At 42.0% G+C, this 17,943-nt stretch overlaps 2 protein-coding genes and 1 pseudogene across 2 annotated transcripts; 1 reads left to right on the top strand and 2 right to left on the bottom strand.

Moving 5' to 3' along the window:
- Window positions 1-863: 863 nt before the first annotated feature.
- On the bottom strand, window positions 864-3,059 carry LOC125516661 (uncharacterized). The gene has a single exon (XM_048682017.2). It carries the CDS (start codon window positions 2,935-2,937, stop codon window positions 1,777-1,779), a length of 1,161 nt encoding a protein of 386 aa, XP_048537974.2. The 5' UTR covers window positions 2,938-3,059; the 3' UTR covers window positions 864-1,776.
- Window positions 3,060-4,412: 1,353 nt separating this feature from the next.
- LOC125516265 (transcription termination factor MTERF8, chloroplastic-like) lies at window positions 4,413-7,223 on the bottom strand (annotated as a pseudogene).
- Window positions 7,224-10,361: 3,138 nt separating this feature from the next.
- On the top strand, window positions 10,362-11,186 carry LOC125516266 (histone H2A.1-like). Its single transcript, XM_048681745.2, has 2 exons — window positions 10,362-10,636; window positions 10,731-11,186. Exons 1-2 carry the CDS (start codon window positions 10,460-10,462, stop codon window positions 10,992-10,994), a joined length of 441 nt encoding a protein of 146 aa, XP_048537702.1. The 5' UTR covers window positions 10,362-10,459; the 3' UTR covers window positions 10,995-11,186.
- The last annotated feature ends 6,757 nt before the right edge of the window (window positions 11,187-17,943 follow it).

Raw genomic sequence — 17,943 nt, 5'->3', positions numbered from 1 at the left:
GTCATATAAAGAAAATATAAAGGAATACCTAATGCAAAATTAGTTCAATATCCTAGCTTAGCTTACAGAAGGCGCAACATATGAAGCATGTTTCCCAAGAATCCCATGAAGGCACAAAAGAGAAGAAAGTGATCACTGATCTATTTTAAGAAAAGAAAGTGATAAGAAAGTGATTTTGCAACAGAATTATTTAAGCTCAGCCCCGACGCTCTGAAAACATAAGAACTCATGTCATACATATGCTGGTGTGGTAAAGGAAATATTGATAAAATAGCTCTGGCTCTGGCTCTGGCTCTGAAGAGTCTAAGCTGAAGCATATGAAAAAATGGCTGAGATTGCCCCTTACTATGGCCCTAAGTCACAATTAAGTTTTACAAGCCAAAGCATGAGAAAACAGCAGAACAAAAATCTAGCTTGCAAATTTAAAATATGCTTTGACAAAAGGCATATGACTTATTTCATGATATCGAACAACTTTCTCTTGAGTTAAGGCAGATAACTTTTAAGCTATGCCACTAAAGAATAGGGACACCAAACAGAATATAGTCAGCTTCTCATATCCATCCATATATGAATGTTTGCAACAGAACCCTGAACATGACTCTGCAGCAGATACAGATGTCCCTGGATAGTATCTGGCTGCCACAAATTCAAAGAGAAGGCTGATTATTCATATCCTCGCCTATATAGATATATGAAGTGCAATATTCTTCAGCGGCAGGCTTCCTACTGCGATGTGCATTCTACTTTTCCACTGATTTTTCCTTTTTTTTGTAGGGGCAAACCTAACCCTGTTTCACTGAACCAAGACAGAAGATTGCATTATGGCACTTGAGCAGAAACCAATACAATTAGTCAGGCATTGGTGCGCCAGTGTTTCATTCAAGAAACCATTTATAGAAGCCAACAAGATTATGCAAGACAAAGTATGTGGAGGCACATGGATAGTTTCCATCTTCTGTAAGTAAATGAGATGTCGACAAACAATCTAGGTGCTTCACAGTACTAAACTGCTAATGGATGACTGACTGAATGTAGGTCTGAAATAAAAAGTTGAGTACCCCAAATATTGAGCGATAAAGGAATTAGCATTGCATAGAAACAATTTGTGGGACACGACGGTTGCTGCAGCTCACAGGCATATATAACTGCAAACAAAGCTAAACTGCTGCTAAGAAGCTAGTGGGCAACTAATGTATGCGAAACCGACAAAGGGAACAGAGGAGTCATCATGGCTGTATCAATATCATATTAAGAAAGTGTAATGGAATACCTAGAGAATAATTACGCCCAGCTTAGCTTACATAAGGCACCACATATGTTCCATGTTTGCCTTGAACCCCATGAACGGCTTTGCCACATCATCCGGAAACAATAAAAGGAATGTTTCTCTGGAACTTCAGTAATCACCAATGTATTTTAGGATAATAAGGAAGTGATTTTTCAACAGAATTAGTTAAGCCCAGACAGAGTGTTCTGAAACCATAAGAACTCATGCCATACGGACGCGGGTGTGGTAAAGGAAATTATTGATAAAATAGAGATTGCACCTTGTACTATTTATGGCCCTAAGTCCTGATGAAAATTGAAAAGACGGAGCATGAGAAACAAAAATCCAGTTTGCAAATTGCAAATTTAGAATATGGTTTGACAAAAAGCATGTTGCTTATTTCATGATATCGAACAATTAGGTAAGGGGACTAACCAGTTTACAGCATAGAATGTAAACTTTGCTGTGCCATACACAGTTACACATTTTAACAGCAGGATCCTGGTTCAATCAAACATGAACCTAGTGGGTACTTCTCCTCGGCAAGCAGCCGCATAGTCTTCAGCAAGGTGCGGCGCAGCTTCAATGTGAGGGCGCACAAACTTCTTCACGAAAACATTCTCCGTCAAACCGACCGCGCAGATGTAGCTGTGATCACGATCTAGCAACCCATTTGCCTTGACAAACTTTAGAAGGTAGTGCCGGGGCCTGAGCCGGCCCTCCAGGCTGTAAGTGAGCACTATCGGGCGATGAGCAATGAGCGTTGGTTCCAACCCCACCTCAGACACCAGGAACTCGGACTTGCTCCGCAGCGTGTCCTTTGACCTCCTCAGCAGCATCGGAGCCTTAGACACAGCAATGCCCACCTCAGCAGCAGACCACCTGAGCGTGGTCTTCAAGTAGTCCACTTTGGCGGCAATCTTCTCCTCGCTTTGGAATGCGACAGCATACAGCGCTTGTCTGAACATCCCAGAGCCACGGGGAACGCCTATACCTTCGGCGCATGCCACCATCGCCCGGAGGCGCCCCGGGTTGGTGGTCAGGATCCCCCGCCTGTACATGACCAGCTCGACAATATCACAAGCAGCTAGCCCGCACTCGTGCAGGAACGCGACATTGGGCTTGATCATCTTATCGAGGTCCCGCGAGAGAAGATAGGAGGAGCGCTCGTACGCCCGGAGGAAGTTGTGGAAGGAGCCGAAGAGGGGATGGTAGTACTGCAGCTTGGAGACGATGTGTCTGGAGCGGAAGCACTCGGGGCCGAGGGAGACGAGGCGGGCGATCTCAGGACGCGAGAGGCCTATGCCGGCGAGCCCGACGGCCTTAGGGGCCAGTGTTCGGTCCACTTTGGCGCAGAGTAGCCGCGGGTCTTTGGCGACGGCGGCGGCGGCGTCGGCGCCGGAGAGGCCGAGGCCGGAGAGGAAGGCGAGCACGGCGTCGGGGTTGGCGGGCGACTTGAGGTGCGCGAGCTTCGGGGAGGCCTTGATGGCTTGGGCCTGGGTGAGGCCGCAGGTGGCGACGAGGTACTCCTCGACGGCGAAGCCACTGGGATTTGGGGGAATGGGGGCCGACGCGGTGGCGGAGAGGAGACGGCGGAGTGGGAAGATTGCAGAGGTGGATGGAGAAGAGAGGAGACGGGAAACGACGCAGCCTTGGAGCCGGAGCATGGCGCAGAAGCGGCGGTGGGGACGGCGGCGGCGGAGATATCTCCGATGGATTGCAATGGCAGCTCTGCCTCTGCGTGTCGTGGTCGTGGTTAAGTCAGAATGGGCCCAGCTTCTTTTTCTCTGTGTGCGTGGGGCTCTTTTTTTCTTTTGCGGGTAGGGGTTCATTTTTCTCATCCATTCTTCTTCCCTTGTTCTAAAATAAATCCATTTTCTCTCCTTTCCATGGTTTTATTTTTATTCACTTTACCTATGTCGCCTCCACATTTTTTTTTTGAGGGTTGTCGCCTCCCCATTTTTATTTAATTATTTTCTGTCATATACTCCCTCCGTCCCAAAATAAGTGTCTCAACTTTGTACTAACTCTAGTACAAATTTGTACTAAGCTCAAGACATTTATTTTGGGACGAAGGAAGTATTTTATTGCATTTTTTATATTTTCATTTTAGAATTTTTACTACAAACAATGTACTCCCTCCGTAAAGAAATATAAAAGTGTTTAGATCACTATTTTAGAAATCTAAACGCTCTTATATTTCTTTACGGAGGAAGTATCTCTTTTTCTTTGACACTGCTCATAAAAATGGAGTAAAACTTAGCATCTAACACAAAATGGAGTATTGCTACATTTTACCAGGCAGTACAGTAAGCATAGACTACTACCTCACATTGCCTCAACCCTTGCATCTCATCTGCAAGTTCAGCAAGTGCCTTAGCGAAGCACTAAAATCAAACATGTGCCAACAACAATTTCAAGGTAGGCAGGCCATGAAAACCGAGAGGTATTTTTCTTGGTGGTTGCTATGATTTCCATCCTCCTTCCTCCTTTGGTTTGATCGCCTGGGCTCTGCTTTTGCTAAGACCTGCACTTGCTCATTATATTTTTCTTACAGAACTACTTTATACTATCATGCACTTTTTATTTCATGCAACAACATATTGTGGTTGGATTTTGTAGTCAGTCTTTGGCAAAACATTAAGTAAATACAAGGAACTGAATATACGATTTCAGCTGCGGTAGAATAAAACTAAAGCAGAAGTAAATACAAGGAAGATGCTAAAGCAGACTAACTATAAGGAACATGCTGATAACACCAAATCACAAGTATCCTGTTTTATGAACAGTATAAAAAAGTGCATTTATATATCAGATAGTACTAGATATGGATACTCCTTTTTGGCATTGAAAGTAGTGGCTGCACCCACTTTCGGTGCACCCACGATGCACCTACGCAAGAAAACATATCAAAACATTTAGAAAAAATATGAAACTTTGTGAAAATGATCATCAATAAATGTTATGAGGGCTTGCAAAGTTTGGTGGTCAAATAATATTCGAGAAGCGCTCTACAAAAAAGACAAAATTGCAAAATCTGCTCAAACAGTGCACGTACATTTTGACTAACTTTCAGAGATTTTGTCTTTTTTGTAGAGAGCTCCTCGAATGTTATTTGACCATCAAATTTTGCAAGCCCCATTACATTTGTTGATGATCATTTCCACGAAGTTTCAGATTTTTTCGAAATATTTTGATATGTTTTCTTGCGTGGGTGCACCGAGAGTGGGTGTAGAAGAACCACTCTCGCATAGCATGACGTGGATGCTTGTTAAATCACTGAAGCTGGCATCTAAAACTATATAAACATAAATTGTTGTCAAACAACAAAATGTTGACTATACCAGATGGAAGGTACTGGTTTCAAAACGGATCACCTCATAGTAACGAGACAGAGGGTCATGATCTGGAGCACTCTCTATACCAAAATAAAACCCAAAAAGCATGTGCAGCCAAAAGGATGAGAAGTCCTGGGCATCTCAACATACAAAGGAGCACTAACAAAGAATCTGTAACAAGATGGCAAGCAGAAAACAGAAACACATAAAACAGAGGCAAAACATAACCATGACAATATAAAATTTCCACATGATATTGTTTCCAGTAGTTTGAAACTCTGGCAATTCTGCAGCTATGAACAGCTAACTTCAAGGTGTGAATTTAACTAATGACATGAAGCAATGAGAGAAAGAGAAGCCAGTGCAGTATTTCACTAACTAAATCAACCAATGACCAGAAGAAGCATATCTAAGTCGCATTAAAATACATGGATTTCTTACTAACAAAAGAATAAAGTCAGCAGGTAAAAAGAGGAGTAATTCTCAGAAATGAAATAAAAGGAGCAAGCAGAGTTCGAGGCTACATGCTCTTCTTGGTGGAAAGACAGCTTGGTTGGCCAATGTTCAGGAATCAAATTATCAGTTTCATAGGGAGTTAGCATTTAGCAATGACTAACTGGCATGTAACAGGCATACTACAGAAAACCAACTGATCTTAGGCAAAGAACGCCTAACAGCTTACATGCAGGGTGAAAACTATGTTGTGCCATACGCAGTAACCAATTTCCTTGGCCCATTTTTGGTTCATCTAAACAAGAAATTAGTTGGTATCTCCCCTTTGCAAGCGGTTGCATAGTCCTCAGCGAGGTGTGGTGCGGCTTTCTTGTAAGGGCATATGTACTTCTCCATGAAATACTTCTCAGGCCTATTGACTGCAGTATGGAAGCTCAGCTCGCGATCTACCAATCCATTTTCCTTGAGGAACTTGAGAACACAGTACCGGGGCCTGACCCGGCCCTCCAGGCTAAGACTGAGAATTATCGGCCGATGAGCGATGTACACCGGTTCCAACCCCATCTCAGATAACAGGAACTTGGACCTGCTCTTCAGAGATTCCTTTGAATTTTTCAGCACGCTAGGATGCTTGCGCACAGCAATTCTCACTTCGCCATCAGACCAGCTAAATGTATTCTTCAAGTACTCCAATCTGGCGGCGATCTTCTCCTCGCTGAGTAACGCGACAGCCTGCAGCGCTTGCCTGAGCATCCCAGAGCCGCGGGGCACGCCTAATCTTTCAGCAGATGCGACCATCACCCCGACGTGCTATGGGTTAGTGGTGAGCAACCTCGGCACACGTATACACAGCTTGGCAATATCACAATCACCTAGCCCGCACTCCCTCAGAAACGCAACATTGGGCCTGACAACCTTGTCGGGGTTCGAAAACAACAGGCGGGATGAGTGCTTGAGCAGCCGGAGGAAGTTGTGGAAGGAGCCCAAGAGGGGCAGGTAGTAGTGCAGCTTGGAGACTACGGATCTGCAGCGGAAGCCGCTGTGGGCGAGCGAGACGAGGCGGGCGATCTCAGGACTCGAGAGACCGAGGCCGGTGAGCCTGGTGACGACGGGGGCTAGGGTTTTGTCCACGCTGGCGCAGAGGAACTGCGGGTCTTTGGCGACAACGGCGGCGACATCGGCGCCGGAGAGGCCGAGGCCGGCGAGGAAGCCGAGGACGGCGTCGGGGTTGGCGGGGGACTTGAGGTGGGAGAGCTTCAAAGAAGCCTTGAGGGCTTGGGGACGGGTGAGGCCGCAGGTGTCAACCAGGTACTCCTCCACGGCGAAGCTACTACGTTTCAGAGAAATGGGGGGGCGACGAGGCGGCGGAGAGCAGTCGGCGAAGTGGGAATATGGCAGAGGTGGATGGAGAAGAGAGAGACGGGAAACGAAGCACTCGCGGAGGCGGAGCGCGGCGCAGGAGCGGCGGCCACGGCGGACGGCGGCGGCGGCGGCGGCAGAGATGTTTTTTTTTTCGATGGACTGCAAATACTACTGCGTGTCGTCGGGGTGAATGGGTTTTTTTTGAGTGGATTGGACCAGAGTTTGATGGGCCTGCGTGTGAATGGGTTCGTATCCACATTATTTTATTTCTCATCCGTTTTTCTGGTTCTCTTTATATTTTAATTTTCCCACTTTTTGGCCCACATCATTTATTTATTTATTTTATGTGAAATATGTTTTCTTTCATTCTTTGTTTTTTTTCCGCAAATAATTTCATTTTTGGATTTTTCACTATATACAATGTACTATCTTTTTCTTTACCGCTTGCTTACATAAATGGATATATTTTTTTCTATTATGTAATACTCCCTCCGTTCAAAAAAATTTATCTCTCAAATAAATGTATCTAGCATCAGGGAGAAGATTTTTCGGACGAAGGGGTAATAGATAATGGACGCATATATCTAGCGGTCGATCGCCAGGGAGGGAGGCACTGAATTTGTCGGTCAGCCGAGCTGCTCCCATCGATTGTTCGCCCAGGGAGAACCCCCATTGGCCCATAGGACCCAGTTTACTGTTTTATTTAATGTCGTGGACGAAAAAATATGTATCTTTCTTGTAAAAACAAAGAAAAAATGCCATGGTATTAGAAAAAATGCCATGTACCTAAGGGAAGACATCTTTTCATAATAAAAATGACCATTTCTTAATATAAAAATATCATCTCTTTAAAATAAAAAATGCCATCTCTTAATATAAAGTTTTCATCTCTTTAAAATAAAAAATGACATCTCTTAATAATTTTAAGCGCCATCTCTTAATAAATAAAAAATGTCATCTCTTAATCCAAAACGCCATCTCTTTAATATAAAAGAATGACATCTCTTAAAAACGTCATCTATTTCCTCGGTAACAGGCCAGGTGAACCAGTTCTATGCACAAATACGGCAGAAAATTTACATCACACTAGTTAGGTTCATTTTTCTTTTATTTGAGAGATAGGTAGATGGACTTTCTGAGTAAAACATAAGTCTAATCCCAATGAAAAAAAATCAAGCTATCTTAACCTCCAATTTCGATCAAGTAAAACCTGTTTATGGAAAGTTATGAATCTGAACAATAGAGTGTTTTTTTTCCTAGCAATATGCTTAGAGATATCCATCCTATTTGAACCAAATATCCTATTATTTCGTCTCCATGTAAATATAAAGCGCTGATCAACACAAGCATGTACATCTTGCCAAAGTTTTTCATTTTCTTCCTTGTGTCCCTTAAGTTCTTCTTTGTTTTGACCATGAAATTCAGGAAAAGCAAGTTAACTTACCTCAGTTCAAGTCAATGAGCAACAGCATCCCAGATCTCCTGACACACTCTGCAGAAGCAATAGAACAGAGGCACACTGCATCCGACGTGTGACAAAGCGAGTTGGAGTCACTTTTTCTACATGAATTAAATTACATATTAGAAATAATTTCAACTTAGGTTTTTCATATTTGATTTGCTAATTTTAGGTTTTAAATGCAATTTTGGCATTTTCATTTGAAAATTAGGAATCAGACAATATGGTTGAAAAAATGCAAAAGTTTGCATGGGCTCATATTATGGGATTAGGAGATAGGTGAAAAATTCTCACGAGATTTGACAATTTTTTATTATACTTTTCTTTACCATGGATGCATCTTCTACGATGTTGATTATATATTCAAGACACATGTATGTATTGTTGAGTTTATTGTTTTCGTCATGGTGCATATGGGATGAATGGGACCAATACATACCTTAATGCTATGATTGAGTTTACTTTAATGAACATGTTAGTTTTTGCAGATGCTTGCTAGTAATTCTAATCATAAGCACATATGATTCCAGGTACGAACTGTATGTTAACAGAGGCCTCTCCCACATATCAAACTGCAATGAGGACGATCAATCTAGTAATTTAGCCAATTGCCTAGGGACAATTTCCCATATCCTATCACCACTTTTTCACCCTCGCTATCTTTGTTTTATTGTACTTTTACTTAAACAACACCAGCTTTTATTTTCTAGTTATCTATTACCTTGCAAAGCTATCCTTTTATACCTAGAACATAGTTATAGTTCATTTCCTAGGTGAAGCGAAGGTTTAGTGTACGTGGGGTTGTAACAGTGGCATGTAGGACCTGACAGAATATTAATCCTACCTTCAGCTCCTTGTCAGTTCCACACTCCATACTTATCACATCCACCTTTGGAAATTGCTAAGGCAATTCCTTTTACTTGGGGAATATCAAGCTCTTTTCTGGCGCTGTTGCTGGGAGCAATATCATATGGTGGATATCTCGTGTGCGCTTGTTGGCTTTATCACTAAATAGATTTTTTTTCATTTCTTAGTTGTTTTCCGTCTATAGTTATGGATTGGTGACACAAGTTAGTATAAAAAAAATTGTACATGTTACTCTCAAGGTTGTGGAACCCTCCAAAATCCTCACCGCTGAAAATCACATGGGTTATCTTCAACCCATGAATCCTTGTGTTGGAGCCTCATCATACTTGATAAGGGGAACACATTGGATCAATGCAAATACTTTCTATAGTACCGCTTGTCCTAAAATGGGAAACACTTGTGGGATCTTATAAATATCTTGAATTACTTTGCTAGAAATTTGTGTAGTCAATGCAATACAACTTGCTACTTTAGGAAGAATAAATACTAAACACCCCCCATTCCAATGTTAGTACAATGATAATGACAATGACACATTAGCTTCTCATGCCAATGGTTATCACAATATACTACTCCCACCGTCCCCAAATAAGTGTCTCAATGTTGGTAGAACTTTGTACTAAAGTTAGTACAAAGTCGAGACACTTATTTTAGGACGGAGGGAGTATTTGATAGTACTAAATCTTCTTACGACTGCTGCAAAACCCTAGTGATCCATCGTTGTTGTGAGAAGGCGAGTGTTCTGTGCAAAGGCTCGCATTTAAGAGGAATATTGTAGAACATAAACAATGATAAAATATACTCAAGGATATTTATTATATTAGTTTTTAACCACCGATTTTCTTAATACAGTTATTCATCATGTGTTCTTCAAAAGTCACACATTCTTTTTGATATAATTCATACCATATCTTTAACTCCACTCGTGAAGTCATGTTTTCTCCACCTTTTATTCTACTAGATCAACTTAGGTTCCTATGTCTTCGACTTTTCTTTTTCATCCTACTGCCATGTAGAGGCTAGATGGATATTGACGATCTATACATATTTTTTTTCCTTCTTGGAATCTTCACGTATACACAACTGCACAATTATGTGTCTAAAATCCAAAGTGTGTAGGTGACAGTGGAACGAGGATTTTGATCCGACAAGCCATCAACATAGGTGGTAAGATTGGATTGGAGAGACATAGGTAGTGGGTAGAAGATAAACATAGTTGGTGTGAACCACAAAAATATGCATGCCCGTGTTGCAATGCACAAACAATTAGCTATTCCAAATAAAAAATGGTATTGGTATCCACTTAATCCCAATTATATCGCAATTTTATATACGACCAAGCAATAGAATCAGAACTGAAGCCCATCTAATAGCAAAAGAAAAAGAATTCATGCCCATTTCAGTGCATAGGCTGATTTTGGTTTTGAACACAATTACAATTCCAGGTATTGCAAATATCTGCTCTCTGATTGGCCCATCTGGAGCTCCCACGGATCATCCCCCCTGCCCGCCACGCTCCCCTCAGATCCAACGGTGGGCGCAGCACGTCACGCGGATCGCTCCCCCCTCCCGCGACGCTCCCGCCTCCAATAAAAGCCGCGCCCTCGCCGCCGTCCAGAAGCACAAACTCAGAGCATCCCGATCCAGCGCAACCGCCGCAAACACCACACTTCGAGAGTCCTCGTCGCCGGAGAAGTAGCAGCAAGCAAGATGGCCGGAAGGAAGGGCGGCGACAGGAAGAAGGCGGTGACCCGCTCCGTGAAGGCCGGGCTCCAGTTCCCGGTCGGCCGCATCGGGCGCTACCTCAAGAAGGGCCGCTACGCCCAGCGCGTCGGCTCCGGCGCCCCCGTCTACCTCGCCGCCGTCCTCGAGTACCTCGCCGCAGAGGTACGCACAGATCTTTCCTGTCCCCGAGCATCAGTTCTGCTCTGTTCTTCTTGAGTTCGACGGATAACTGACAGATTTCGTTTTTGAATCTCAGGTTCTGGAGCTCGCCGGCAACGCGGCCAAGGACAACAAGAAGACCCGCATCATCCCGCGCCACCTTCTCCTCGCCGTCCGCAACGACCAGGAGCTCGGCAGGCTGCTCGCCGGCGTGACCATCGCCCACGGCGGCGTGATCCCCAACATCAACTCCGTGCTGCTCCCCAAGAAGTCCCCCGCCGCCGCCGAGAAGGAGGCCAAGTCGCCCAAGAAGAAGACGGCCGCCAAGTCCCCCAAGAAGAAGGTCGCCGCCAAGGAGTAGCCGCCCCCATAGCCTAGCCTGCGCCGAGGAACCGTGTCGTGTTGCCTAATTAGTTGGATCTTGTATGTAGTGCCTGGTCTCGAGTTGCAGGTTGTAGCGTAGTGGCCCTTTCATCAGATCTCGATGAAGAAGGCCGGCATTGTATTGTGATTTCTGTGGGAATGGCTAGATATGCAATCCTTTCAATCTTAATTCTCCTGTGAATCTAATCTTGTGAGTCTTTGTCACCTGCCTTTGCATCCGAAACATTTGGTTTGCATCTGAAAATGAGACTTGTCCGTGTGTTCTTGGCCAATCTGAAGCATGTTGCTCAACTGCAGTCAGTCATCTTAATTTCTGAATATTATCCCTCAGTTCTCAGTCAATTCTGGCCTATTAACAGAACGACCAGGTTGAGACTTGAGACCAATTGTATTTCCGTCAAGCAGTAGGATCCTGATGAATCAACAGTGCAAAAAATTGACCGGGGCGCTAAATTGGAGTTTTACCATTTCTTTTACCATTTGTATCCCTCTTTTACCATTTCTTTTCCACATTTGACGCCAATTGTAACTCTGTTTTCATGATCAAAATACTTAATTACCACATTTAAACTAAGTTTCGGATGCGCGGGAACTGCCAAAAAAAAAGAGCAAACAAGGGGAACAATAGCTGTGGATTTTTCTACCTTTTGAACATTCCGTTAATTTCGTTCCAGTAGTGTCCGAAGTACAGAGCTATGGTATTTTGGAAATGACCCCATATGCCCGTATTTTTCATACTCATGTAGACAGTATTCCTGATGCCGAGATGTGGATATTGATTAGTTTTTTTTTTGAGCAAATGGACATTCAATAAAATTATTTATTCTCTGGGCACTGGGCTTCCGGTCTCTGTGTATTGGGCCTCTAGCTGCACTCCCACATGCCCGATGTAGCCCAGCCCCACTATCACCCTTTTTTTTTTCCTGCGTTTCTAGTTTCTCACCGAACGACCTCTAAATAAAAGGTTTGACATCGGTGTTGTGGCGGTTTTCATTTTCCTTTCCAAAATTGCCCCGTTGAAATTTTAATTCGTTTGAAGAAGCGGACATGATAATAGTTTAGAGATTTCCCGCTCCAAAAAATACTGCCTAGACACCTGCAAAAAAAGAAAATAAAATACTGCCTAGAGAATAGTTTAGAGGTTTCATTTCTAGCTAGAGTTTTTCTTCATCAAATTAACCCTTTGGAAAATATGATGTACTCCCTCTGTTAAGTAAAGTAGTGATCTAAACGCTCATATATTTCTTTACAAAAGGAGTACTTGTTTTTGGTGCGTGAGAAGGACACGGATATATTGTAAAGTAAGTTTCACCATAAGTACAAAGCACCCCCATGCGTAATAAAATATACACCAAGGACCTTGGACCACTACCGCCATCAGAACAAGTCACCGACGTGCCGATCTAGCCGCCCCCCTAGCCGATCCGGCCATGTCGATGACAGTCGCTAAGTCTTTGTGCACGTTCCCACAAGGACTAGTGCCCTAGAGCCGTGATCGTCGACATTGAACCCTTGATTCGATTCAAAGCACCTGACACCAAATCTCACTGCCACGTACGCATAACGAGAAACCTACCCTTGTTACCTAGAGGAGAGGACAAAAATATACATCTAAGCATCATTGACTCCAAAATGATGGATGAACTCGAGGATGATCAGAGCCTGGAAGACCAGCTCGAGGATGAAGCGCACCCCTGCGAGGAAAAATCCATACCTAAACTACTAGTCGGAGCCAAGGTACTGTGATCCTCCTCCCCACCATCGGCCGCCCCGAGTAGCATGTGGAGGGGAGGTGGATCCAATGTCTCGACAATGACGCTTGGAGGGAAGAGTGCCCTAGCCACCGCGATTGCGTGAGGATGAAAGAAAGATGTGTCCTTCGATTATGTTGGATATATCATATTTTTTTAAAGGACATCGAACCAATCTATATCTATACCTACAGTTAAAGGGAATAGGTATTCTTGGTTTGGTTTAGTCCTTTTTGTTTGGTTTACACACGCTAAGCAATCTGGGCCAGGTACTTTGTATGTTGATGGGCCTTTTATGGGCTTTCATACAGATCGCGAAAAATAATTGGGTTAAAATAATCAACATTGTGGGAATTGAACACAAGACCTCCTGTCTCTTCGATGTAACAACCAGCAACTTATGCGCCTTTCACATTTACTAATGTCAACTCGCTATAAATATAGGAGTGGCAGTCATCATGTTTAGGGCGAGCTAATTAAGCGAATGAGCTAATGAAGGAAGGATTGTGGACTTAAATAGAATATTTAAACGGATGTGGCTAATTAAAGAAATGATTATGCGTAAACCGATGGAATAACTAAAAGAAAGATTATGATCTTAATAAATTCTACATGAAGGATTTGAGGTAAAATGGTAGGATAATTAAAAGGAAGGATCTGTAGGCTTCAACGTGTTGGGGCTACTAAATTAGAAAATGAAGGATTTGATTCCCGACTAAAACGACTGAGGACGTCCTGGTAATTAAGCAAGGATTATAATTAAATGCCATTAAAAAGATTATACTTAAATGAAATCAGTGGAAGATTATGCCCGGCAAAGAAAATATGAACATGGCTAAATTGCAATGTATTTTTTTATGTTCATTTGGTAGAAGGATGCTGCGTTACAGCATGTTCTTCATAGTAAATCCGATGTTGTGAGACATTGCACAAAACATCAATTTTTTCTGTTGCAACGCACATTGCTACGTCTTGAGCTTGCGTTGGTTTTCCCCGAAGAGGAAGGGATGATGCAGCAGAGTAGCGTAAGTATTTCCCTCAGTTTTTAAGAACCAAGGTATCAATCCAGTAGGAGCCCACGCTCAAGTCCCTCGTACCTGCACAAAGCGATAGCTACTCGCAACCAACGCGATTAGGGGTTGTCAAGCCCTTCACCGTCACTTACGAGAGTGAGATTTGATAGATATAATATTTTTGGTATTTTTGGTATAAAGATGCAAAGTAAAAAGTAAAGGAAAAGTAAAAAAGCAAAGCAAGATTAAAGTGATGGAGATTGATATGATGAGAATAGACCCGGGGGCCATAGGTTTCACTAGTGGCTTCTCTCAAGAGCATAAATATTCTACGGTGGGTGAACAAATTACTGTTGAGCAATTGACAAAATTGAGTATAGTTATGAGAATATCTAGGCATGATCATGTATATAGGCATCACGTCCGTGACAAGTAGATCGAAACGATTCTGCATCTACTACTATTACTCCACTCATCGACCGCTATCCAGCATGCATCTAGAGTATTAAGTTAAAAACAAAGTAACACCTTAAGCAAGATGACATGATGTAGAGAGATAAATTCATGCAATATGAAATAAACCCCATCTTGTTATCCTCGATGGCAACGATACAATATGTGCCTTGCCGCCCCTTTTGTCACTGGGTAAGGACACCGCAAGATCGAACCCAAAGCTAAGCACTTCTCCCATGGCAAGAACTACCAATCTAGTTGGCCAAACCAAACGGATAATTCGAAGAGACTTGCAAAGATAACCAATCATACATAAAAGAAAATTCAGAGAAGATTCAAATATTATTCATAGATAGACTTGATCATAAACCCACAATTCATCGGTCTCAACAAACACACCGCAAAAAGAAGATTACATTGAATAGATCTCCACAAGAGAGGGGGAGAACTTTGTATTGAGATTCAAAGAGAGAGAAAAAGCCATCTAGCTACTAAGTATGGACCCGAAGGTCTGAGGTAAACTACTCACACTTCATCGGAGAGGCTATGATGATGTAGAAGCCCTCCGTGATGACGGCCCTCTTTCGGCGGAGCTCCGAAATAGGCCCCAAGATGGGATCTCGTGGATACAGAAAGTTGCGGCGGTGGAATTAGGTTTTTGGCTCCTGTTCTGATCGTTTGGGGGTACGTGTTTATATATAGGAGGAATAAGTACGCCGGAGGAGCAATCTTTTGTTCCTTGGAGCAGGGTCCAAGTTTTCTGGATCACGTTCGGTGAGAAAATCACGTTCCCAAATATTTTATCCCATTTGAACTCCGTTTGATATTCCGTTTATCCGAAACACTGAAATAGGCAAAAAACAGCAATTTTGGGTTGGGCCTCCGGTTAATAGGTTAGTCCCAAAAATAATATAAAAGTGGAAAATAAAGCCCAATATAGTCCAAAACAGTAGATAATATAGCATGGAGCAATAAAAAATTATAGATACGTTGGAGACGTATCAGGCATCCCCAAGCTTAATTCCTGCTCGTCCTCGAGTAGGTAAATGATAAAAAGAGAACTTTTGATGCGGAGTGCTACTTGGCATAATTTCAATGCAAATCTTCTTAATTGTGGTATGAATATTCAGATTAGAAAGATTCAAGACAAAAGTTTATATTGACATAAAAAATAATAATACTTCAAGCATACTAATAAAGCAATTATGTCTTCTCAAAATAACATGGCCAAAGAAAGTTATCCCTACAAAATCATATCGTCTGGCTATGCTCCATCTTCACCATACAAAGTATTTAAATCATGCACAACCCCGATGACAAGCCAAGCAATTGTTTCATACTCTAACTTTTTCAAAACCTTTTCAATCTTCACGCAATACATGAGCGTGAGCCATGGATATAGCACTATAGGTGGAATAGAATGGTGGTTGTGGAGAAGACAAAAACGAGAAGATGGTCTCACATCAACTAGGCGTATCAACGGGCTATGAGATGCCCATAAATAGATATCAATGTGAGTGAGTAGGGATTGCCATGCAACAGATGCACTAGAGCTATAAGTATATGAAAGCTCAAAAAGAAACTAAGTGGGTGTGCATCCAACTTGCTTGCTCATGAAGACCTAGGGCAATTTTTGAGGAAGCCCATCATTGGAATATACAAGCTAAGTTCTATAATGAAAAATTCCCACTAGTATATGAAAGTGATAACATGAAAGACTCTCTATTATGAAGATCATGGTGCTACTTTGAAGCACAAGTGTGGAAAAAGGATAGTAACATTGTCCCTTCTCCCTTTTTCTCTCATCATCATTTTTTTATTTGGGCATTTTTTCTCTTTTTTTATGGCCTCTTTTTTTTATTTGGGCTTCTTTGGCCTCTTCTTTTTTTTATTTTTCGTCCGGAGTCTCATCCCGACTTATGGGGGAATCATAGTCTCCATCATTCTTTCCTCACTGGGAAAATGCTCTAATAATGATGATCATCACACTTTTATTTTTCTTATAACTCAACAATTACAATTCGATACTTGGAACAAAATATGACTCTATGTGAATGCATCCGGCGGTGTACCGGGATATGCAATATGACAATGATAAATGTGTCATGAACGGAGCGGTGGAAAGTTGCATGGCAATATATCTCGGAATGGCTATGGAAATGCCATAATAGGTGGGTATGGTGGCTGTTTTGAGGAAGGTATATGGTAGGTGTATGATACCGGCGAAAGGTGCGCGGTATTAGAGAGGATAGCAAAGATGGAAGGGTAAGAGTGCGTATAATCTATGGACTCAACATTAGTCATAAAGAACTCATATTCTTATTGCAAAAATCTAGAAGTTATCAAAGCAAAGTATTACGCGCATGCTCCTAGGGGGATAGATTGGTAGGAAAAGACCATAGCTCGTCCCCGACCGCCACTCATAAGGAAGACAATCAATAAATAAATCATGCTCCGACTTCATCACATAACGGTTCACCATACGTGCATGCTACGGGAATCACAAACCTTAACACAAGTATTCTTTAAATTCACAACTACTCAACTAGCATGACTTTAATATTATCACCTCCATATCTCAAAACAATTATCATGCTTCAATCTTTTCTTAGTATTCAACACACTCAAAAGAAAGTTTCACAAATCTTGAATACCAAGCATATTATTATTAAGCAAATTACCATGCTATTAAGAGACTCTCTAAATAATTTAAGTGAAGCATGAGAGATCAATAGTTTCTTTAAAACGAATCCACCATCGTGCTCTAAAAGATCTAAGTGAAGCACATAGAGCAAAATTATAACGCGCAAAAGATATAAGTGAAGCACATAGAGCAAAACTACTACACTCAAAAGATATAAGTGAAGCACATAGAGTATTCTATCAAATTTTAATTCATGTATGGCTCTCTCAAAAGGTGTGTACAGCAAGGATGATCGTGGCATACTAAGACACAAAGACACAAATAATACAAGACGCTCCAAGAAAAACACATATCATGTTGGTGAATAAAAATATAGTTCCAAGTAAATTACCGATGGAAGTGGACGAAAGAGGGGATGCCTTCCGGGGCATCCCCACGCTTTGACTTCTTGGTGTCCTTGGATTATCTTGGGGGTGCCATGGGCATCCCCAAGATTAGGCTCTTGCCACTCCTTGTTCCATGATCCATCAAAAGAATTCACCCAAAACTTGAAAACTTCACAACACAAAACTCAAAATAGAAAACTCGTGAGCTCCGTTAGTGAAAGAAAACAAAAGACCACTTCAAGGTACTGTAATAAACTCATTATTTATTTATATTGGTGTTAAACCTACTGTATTCCAACTTCTCTATGGATTATAAACTATTTTACTAGCCATAGATTCATCAAAATAAGCAAACAACACATGAAAAACAGAATATGTCAAAAACAGAACAGTCTGTAGTAATCTGTAGCTAGCGCAAGATCTGGAACCCCAAAATTTTTAAAATAAATTGCTGGACGTGAGGAATTTATCTATTAATCATATTCAAAAAGAATTAACTAAATAGCACTCTTCAAATAAAAATGACAGCAGTTCTCGTGAGCGCTAAAGTTTCTGTTTTTTACAGCAAGTTCAAAAAGACTTTCCCCAAGTCATCCCAACGGTTCTACTTGGCACAAACACTAATTAAACACAAAAAAACAACCAAAAAAGAGGCTAAATAATTTATTTATTACTAAAC

This window comes from Triticum urartu, chromosome 6A (genome assembly GCF_056163025.1).
Source record: "Triticum urartu cultivar PI428250 chromosome 6A, HENAU_Tu73, whole genome shotgun sequence".
NCBI lineage: Eukaryota > Viridiplantae > Streptophyta > Magnoliopsida > Poales > Poaceae > Triticum > Triticum urartu.
Note: the sequence above shows the minus strand (reverse complement) of the source record. Positions and strands in the feature narration are given on the sequence as shown.